The sequence below is a fragment of the Sinocyclocheilus rhinocerous genome, unplaced genomic scaffold, assembly GCF_001515625.1.
Source record: "Sinocyclocheilus rhinocerous isolate Xijiao unplaced genomic scaffold, SAMN03320098_v1.1 scaffold797, whole genome shotgun sequence".
In the NCBI taxonomy this organism is placed as follows: domain Eukaryota; kingdom Metazoa; phylum Chordata; class Actinopteri; order Cypriniformes; family Cyprinidae; genus Sinocyclocheilus; species Sinocyclocheilus rhinocerous.
In genome coordinates this window covers 1,260,248-1,268,222 of record NW_015632978.1, presented here as the reverse complement: position 1 = coordinate 1,268,222, position 7,975 = coordinate 1,260,248, and the positions used below count along the sequence as shown (strand labels likewise).

The 7,975-nt window shown below is 41.3% G+C and overlaps 1 protein-coding gene across 2 annotated transcripts in view; it reads right to left on the bottom strand.

The window, feature by feature from the left end:
- The window catches only part of LOC107743103 (host cell factor 1-like), a 29,626-nt gene that overhangs the window by 8,932 nt on the left and 12,719 nt on the right, over window positions 1–7,975 (bottom strand). Inside the window, exons 13-20 of one of the 2 annotated variants that reach the window (XM_016556219.1) lie at window positions 7,210–7,423; window positions 6,869–7,008; window positions 6,629–6,767; window positions 6,323–6,516; window positions 5,213–5,650; window positions 4,012–5,029; window positions 2,962–3,104; window positions 2,407–2,658 (exon numbers count right to left, since the gene is read on the bottom strand). In XM_016556219.1, the coding sequence (XP_016411705.1) occupies window positions 2,407–2,658; window positions 2,962–3,104; window positions 4,012–5,029; window positions 5,213–5,650; window positions 6,323–6,516; window positions 6,629–6,767; window positions 6,869–7,008; window positions 7,210–7,423 (2,538 nt within the window). Of the gene's footprint in view, window positions 1–2,406; window positions 2,659–2,961; window positions 3,105–4,011; window positions 5,651–6,322; window positions 6,517–6,628; window positions 6,768–6,868; window positions 7,009–7,209; window positions 7,424–7,975 lie in introns of both variants that reach the window. The other variant, XM_016556218.1, reaches the window with a different exon arrangement.

The following is a 7,975-nucleotide window of genomic DNA, read 5'->3' as shown; positions in this document are numbered from 1 at the left end:
GAAAACTACTGCGTGCGACTATGAAAAATGTTTTAGGAGCACCTGTGCGACTGACCCGATCATCATCATACTTGTGATTGCGCTCAGGGGAGCTTCAAATGTTTCTACGTGTTTTTGCAGCGTTGAGTAATGTATCACAGACATATCTCATGAATCCTTTCATAAGCAAAGTGTAGATAGGGTGTAAATTAGAGATTCATTGTGCAGTGTAGAGAGCTTCGTTGATTATAAATGTGAGATCGAAATGAACTAAGACCCTTTAATGCCTTTAATGATTTTTAAGGGAGTTTGTAAATGTGATAACTGATTTAATACAATACAATTCGAAGTTAATAGTTTCAAACAAAGACACAGCGGAGCCGCTGCGCATCTCCATTCAAACACAGCGGTGTCTCGTTTATGAATGAACGTGCGTTTCTGAACGAATCTAGTGAGTCAGTGATTCATGATTACCCATTCATAAAGACAGTCACTTGCTTCATTCCTGAATGAATCAGCCGTTCGAATTAATCAATTGAATGAATGATTCAGTGATAAAAATCAGTGACTTACTGCCACCTGCTGGCAGTTTGTTTCATTTTTAAAGCATCTTTTCAGTTATTTAAATCATTTAATATATCTATATTCAAAATGTTATATTTAAAACATTAATCTCATCATGAAATTATGGATTTAATTGCACTCATGCCACCTCTGAGCCTCATTAAATGTCTGAAAGTACACCAAGCCACTTTTGTGTTCTTCTGTGCCACCAATTAATTTTGTTAATACTGATTTCATTTAATTGGTAATTTATATTTTTTATTCTACTTGTTCTTATTCTGTCATTTTAATTACAATTTTCAAAAAGCTTATAAAATATATTTTTTGTAAGAATTTGACAAAAGATGACAATTTTAATAAAGTTAGAGGAGTCAAATATCACCTCGTAATGGAAAGGCTACTTTTTGATAAAATTTTGGATTATTGATTAGAAGTTGCTCCTAAAATTTTGAACGTGCTCCTAAATTTTTTAAGTAAACTTTTTTAAAAAGAAAAGTAAACGTAGAGCCCTGTAGGCCTACCCTACCACCATAAAGAATTTCTCATATTTGTCATAACATCATTATATTCTATGGGTTTAATGAATTTGCAGACAATGTAACTGCTGTAACTGTCATATAACTGTAAATTCAGTCTTAGAGGAGAATGCCATTGAATGTGTAGCTAATATGAAGTGTGTTTTCATGAAAAAATAAAAATAAAAATCTAACTAAAATCAGAACTGAAAACAAACTCTGGATGAAAAAAAACTCCCAATAAATGTCCAAACAGCGATTATATCACAGCAGTTATTGTGTTATAGAGGGGTTTGACCAACCAGTTAGACAGACAGATTACTAGGTTATTTATTTGCACAAATCATCCAAGCACCCCAATCCCAGCCATTTCTAATATACTTTTGATTAATATGACTAAATATTAAATTGTAACGAAATTAAAGATCCATCTTTGATTGTCAAAAGAATTCCAGCTAATTAGATTTCACGTAGCATTTTAATCGGTCAGTCATGGAATTCTGATTTGTTGATATCTTTTGACAACGTTTAATCCAGGTGCGAAAAGAATTCCTTTCTAGCGCAAGAGCACGGAGAGATTTGCGAGTGCAAAGTACACAGTTTGAGCGCGCACACGGGCACATTTTAAGTGCGCGCACACTCTCTGGGTGAGAGCAGCGCATATCTGAGAGTGCGCGTCCGGTTTAGTGCGAGAGCAAAGGAAATTCGCGCACGAGCGGAGAGATTCGCGCATCATAGCAATGTACATTCTCGCTACAACAGTGCGCTCTCGACATTTGGCAGTAAAATAACGCCATAATCATGTGGCACAGAAATAACTGAATTACAGTTGTTTTGGTGAAAGAGTGACTAACAGAAGCATAAAAGTGTAGGATATGGCTCTTAATATATGAAAGCAATACCTATCAATTTACAAAAAATTCATATGTACTCATCTCTAAATCACTTGGTTACAAAACTAGAACTGAACAAATGCTGCTTTACAATTTGCTTCATTATGGATGGATAATGCGACATTGACACTTATTGAACAGAACTGAATCAACACTGAACTGACTCGAGCTGAATAACGACACTTGCCTTCTGTAGAGCTGCTTATAGCTTAACTGAACTCGTCATAACTGATCAACTTCACATATTTGCTGAACTGAATCAACACTGAACTGCCAGCTGAACTTGACACTATTATCTGTAAAACTGCTTTACAGAAGAATTATAATGTTTCATTTTTAAAGTTTGCATCTTTATTTCTGTGATTTAACTGTTTATTACTGTGAGCCAGTAATAATTAATCTATACTGTATAATGCACTAAATAAATAAAGGTGACTTGCCAAAAAGTTCCTTACCTCAGCCTGATCTCCTTGACCTGGCTGTGCTTCCATGACGACATGAACCTGTAGCATGGTGCCCTTCTCACCGGCTGCACTTTCATCTATGGCAACAACCCTAATGGCTCCCTCTTCACCCAGCTCTCCCTGACACTCGGTCTGCATGGGCTCTTCTCCCGCTGCCACGGCCTCAGCGCTGGTCTGCTCCATGGCCTCGGCCTCTCCTGGGACCTCAGCCACTACCGCAGATCCAGCCATGGATGAAATCTCCTGCATTGTGGAGAAACCACAATCAGAACATGAGAATGACAACAAAACATCTTAACCTAGAGCATTTATTTGCATGCATAAGAACAGAATTTATGCATCTGTAAAAACTTTGCATGACTATCAGCAAACGTGCTTTACACTACAGCTTATTCTAGAAAAGACGCTCCCAATTAGACAGGAAAGGACTGTGTGTATGTAAAATGACTTTCCTAGTAACTTTGAGAGCAAAGTGGAATATACAGGGATGTTGGCTACAGGAAATCCACATAAAGCCAGCTGATCAGATTAGAGGCGTGTTTGTACCGGTACTGATGGTCCTGGAGTGGGCGTGGCCTGTGTTACTGTTGTGATGGCTCTGCTTTGTGTTGTGGGATTGGCTGGTTCTGTAGATGATGAGGGTTCTGAGCTGGTGCCGCTGTCACTCTGTCCATCACCGGCCTGCTGGGCTAAAAGGACAAACACAGACAAGCTTAATTACTAGGGATGCACTGACACTGATGGACAATTTACGTTGATAACTGACGTTGATAATAATTGTATAATGCAGTTGATATGATGAGCGATATCATAAGTCTGTAGAGTTGTTCACACTACAGTGCCAAATTAAGTAAAATATGCATCAGAACATTTTTAATTAACAGTAGAAGAGATGGATAATTTAGTACTTCTGAGATGGTGCACATAGGGGAAGTTAGTTAGCCCAGCTATTAACAGCATTAAATGTCTGGCTAATCAGATCAAACCAGGCGATGCTAATGGGGGGGGGTAATGGGGGACAAAAAAAACATGAAAAAATTAATTAATAATTTATTATTACTACAATCATTATTGCTATTAACACTAATACTAATAATAATTTCATAATTACTAATAATACATAACACCTTCACTTTTGAAAGCAAATAAAAAAAATACAATTACCACCATATAATTAATAATAAAAATAGAAATACTAACAACCAACAATAATAATTTTATATTTAATAGAATCATTATATTATTGCTTTGTAGCCCCTTTTTGTTTTTTATTTACACTTGATTTGCAGCCCTTTTATTAACCGATTTTAATGTCTGGCTAACGAGATCAGTGGCACAAGAGATCAGTGACAAGTTGGGACAAAAATAAATAAATAACCCTCTGGTTACATATACTACAAAGTCTCTCTTCTACAAGCTATAACAAATGAAAACATGAGTGGATTAAATGCATCTGCCAACTGTGCTGAAAAATACATTCCCTTTTAAAAGCGAATACAAAATTTAGTATTATTAAGGATAAACATATACTTAATATATTATAATGTTCATGTGTGCACACAAAAAATAATCTTCAGGTTTTGTACAGATAAATACCTGTTACTTCTCCAGTTTCTAAGCTGCTTGTTGCTGTCGTGGCTGTGTTGGTGGTGCCGGTCTCGTGAGTTTCACAGGGCGGATTGGAACACACCCTCTGCACAGCACCATTCTGTCCAGCACCGATTGAAGACGAGGCCTGAGTTGGCGTGTTGGTGGTACCCGTTTCGTGGGTTTCACAGGGCGGATTGGAGCACACCCTCTGCACAGCACCGTTCTGTCCAGCACCAATAGAAGACGAGGCCTGAGTTGGCGTGTTGGTGGTACCAGTTTCGTGGGTTTCACAGGGTGGATTGGAACACACCATTTGAACAGTGCCATTCTGTCCAGCACCAATAGAAGATGAGGCCTGGGTCGGCGTGTTTGTGGTACCCGTTTCGTGGGTTTCACAGGGCGGATTGGAACACACCCTCTGCACAACATTGGTTTTCCCACTGCCCATACTAGAGCTCGACTGCGTAGCCGTATTGGTCGTGCCCGTCTCGTGTGTCTCACAGGGAGGATTTGAGCAGACCTGCTGGACGTCACCAGACACAGGTGAAGTGCTTGTGGTGCCCGCCTCGTTCGTTTCGCTGGAAGAGTTGGAGCAAACAGGCATCAACGCAGAGGAGATGGCGGCCTGGCTCTTGTCGGAGCTCTGCACCGTTCCCGTCTGGTCGGAGCCCATGTTTGAGCGGGCGGTAGTGGAGGTGTTGGTGGTCCCCGTGCGGAGACCCTCCGGCCGCATGGTGCCCGGTCCAGCACTGCTCTCTGAGACGGGTGTTGCTGGTTCTGAACCAGAAGCTGAAGACGTACCTGGTGAAGACGACGGCGTCTTGCTGTTCACGGTTCCCATCTCTTTAGATCCCATGTCGCAGCTGGCAGTGGTGGCTGTGTTGGTGGTGCCCGGGCAGAGACCCTCCGGCTGCATGGTGCCCGGTCCAGCACTGCTCTCTGAGACGGGTGTTGCTGGTTCTGAACCAGAAGCTGAAGACGTACCTGGTGAAGACGACGGCGTCTTGCTGTTCACGGTTCCCATCTCTTTAGATCCCATGTCGCAGCTGGCAGTGGTGGCTGTGTTGGTGGTGCCCGGGCAGAGACCCTCCGGCTGCATGGTGCCCGGTCCAGCACTGCTCTCTGAGACGGGTGTTGCTGGTTCTGAACCAGAAGCTGAAGACGTACCTGGTGAAGACGACGGCGTCTTGCTGTTCACGGTTCCCATCTCTTTAGATCCCATGTCGCAGCTGGCAGTGGTGGCTGTGTTGGTGGTGCCCGTGTCATGGGTTTCTGAGGGTGGGTTGGTGCACACCTGCTGTGCTCTGCCCATGTTCGCAGAGGCCGTGGTTGCCGTGTTGGTGGTGCCCGTCACGTGTGTCTCACAGGGAGGGTTGGAACAAATCTGTTCGGTGCCCATTTTGGCAGAAGCCGTCGTCGCAGTGTTGGTTGTTCCGGTCTCATGTGTCTCACACGGAGGGTTGGAGCAGACCAGTGTCACGGTGGTAGCACCATCGCCAGCGCCGTCACCAGCATCAGCACCTGTGGTGGACGGCTGCTCTGAGGTGGGAGAGGCCAGGATGGAGACAGGAAGATCCTGTGCGGGCTGGGCCTCAGCACCACTTGGAGTCGTGATCAGGGTTACTTGAGTAGGTTGTGCTGCTGACTAAAAGTAAAAAACAAAACAAAAAAAAACACAGAAATTCAAGAAAGCTCCAGTCCCCAATAATTATGCACATCAAAAGGAATGGATAAATGAATTATTGTAAATAATTATATTATTATTACTTAAATTTGTTTATATAAATAAAAATAAACAGCCTCACCAGCCCCAAACTTTTAAACAGTGTATAAGTAATTATAATTTATTACCTATTTTGTAATGTTTATTTTTATGTTTAAAACGTTTTTGAAAGAAATCTCTTACGTTCATCAAGGCTGCAATTATTTAATGATAAATACAACAAAACCAGTGAAATATTATTACAATTTAAAACATTATTCAAATTATTTACAATTTTCTATTGAATATTTAAAATGTCATTTATTTCTGTGATGCAAAGCAGATGAAGAAACATTTCTTATTATTTTCAATGTTGAAAACAGTAGTGCTGAATATTTTTGTGGAATCGGATACATTTTTTCTGGATTCTTCGATAAACAGAAAGTTCAAAAGAACAGCATTCATCTGAAATCATCAAAAGCTATTGTAACACTATAAATGTCTTTACTCTCACTTTTGATCAATTTAATACATCCCAGCTGAATAATAGTATTAATTTCTTTAAAAACTTATACAGTAATAATAATAATAATAATAATAATAAGTGTGACTCACTATTGTAGCGGTGGCGACGTTGGTCTGGGCAGCAGATACAGTGATGGCTGAGGGACTGATCACCTGGCTGGACAATGTGGAGATGGAGGCAAGTGTGGTGACTGGAGTCACCAGGCTGGCGTTAGCGCTTGCCACATTGGCCCCTGCCACACTAGTCGATACAGTACCACTTACTGTACCCAGAGTTGTGACTCCTAAATTCAGAGAGGGCATTATTAACGAGGCACAGATATCAAGAACAACAACTTCTCTGTAATTTGTATAAAAGCACACTGCAGAGAAAGTTTACAGACTAAATATTCATACCCGTGGTGCCTTTGACAACCAGTGTGGTAACAGTTGGTTTGCCAGCAGACACAGTGCCTGGTGAAACCAGACGCACTCCACCCATAGGCACAGTGCGCAGGATAGTGCCGGGCTGCCCTGGCGCCCCCTTCAGGACCACCTGAGAGCAAATCAAATATTCATGGACCACACAGAATACTAGATGAGCTTAAAATGATGCATGGATATGCTTTGTGTGAACGGAGTTCAAACGGGCCTCACCTGTGTGACCCCCTGTTGTCCTGCACCTGTCAGTTTTGGCACAGCTGTTATGATTTTCCCTGGAGTACCCGTGCCAGGAGTAACAACCTTAGTGGTGAAAATTTGGATGGGGGACTTGACGCCAGGGCTGCTAGTCAGACCTAGTAATGAGACAGGAAATAATATCAGGAAAAAATGTGAGCTTGCAACGAGGTGTAAAAAAACAGATCTATCAGTTATATATAAACAATGTGAAGTTGTGTGCCTTAACTCGGAGAGCAAAAGTGAGATATAATTTAACTAAAAGCTCTTTAAATGTTGCACAATTACAAATGAGATGAAGAGTCAGATGTGAAACAAACCTGTTGCTCCTTGTTGGATAGCAGACATGGGAATGGTTTTAATAATGGTGGTTCCTGGTTTGTTGGCGGTAGTTGGAGAGACAGTGCTGATGCCCAGAATAGTGGGTTTGGTGCCAGCCCCTCCTGCCTGTGAAGTTGTAATGATTGTGGTGGGCTTGCCATCAGCAGATGTGACCAGTTTCAGGATGGTACCAGCAGGCAGAGGAGTTTTTGTCTAAGAAAAACAAGTACAAATCAAAATAAGCTACTTATTCTAGGAAATTCTTAAGAAATGTTTTTCAGTAGCATATCAGCATATCAGAATGATTTCTGAAGAATCATGTGACACTGAAGACTGGAGTAATGATGCTGAAAATTCAGCTTTGCTTCACAGAAATTTCAACACGTACAAGTACAAATCGCAATAAACTACTTATTATAGGAAATAAGCATTACACAATTTAAGTACACAGGAAGCACACAATTTATATTAATGGGATAGGTTAGGGCTGCACGATTAATCGAATGTGATAGTCATGCGCATCTTGTCAGTAAAGCCGGTTCTGTGATTAGTAGTAAATCTCCATCACGTGCTTTCAGATGGAGCAGCATTTACTACACAGAGCCATAGTTCAGTGACAAGCTACGCAAAATCTCGTTCATAATCGCAGACGATATAATCGCGCAATAATGAAATTGAAGAAATTGTTCTGCGATTATGAAAGCTGTTTGCGTAGCTTCTCAGTGAACTACGGCTCTGTGTAGTAAATGCTGCTCCATCTGAAAG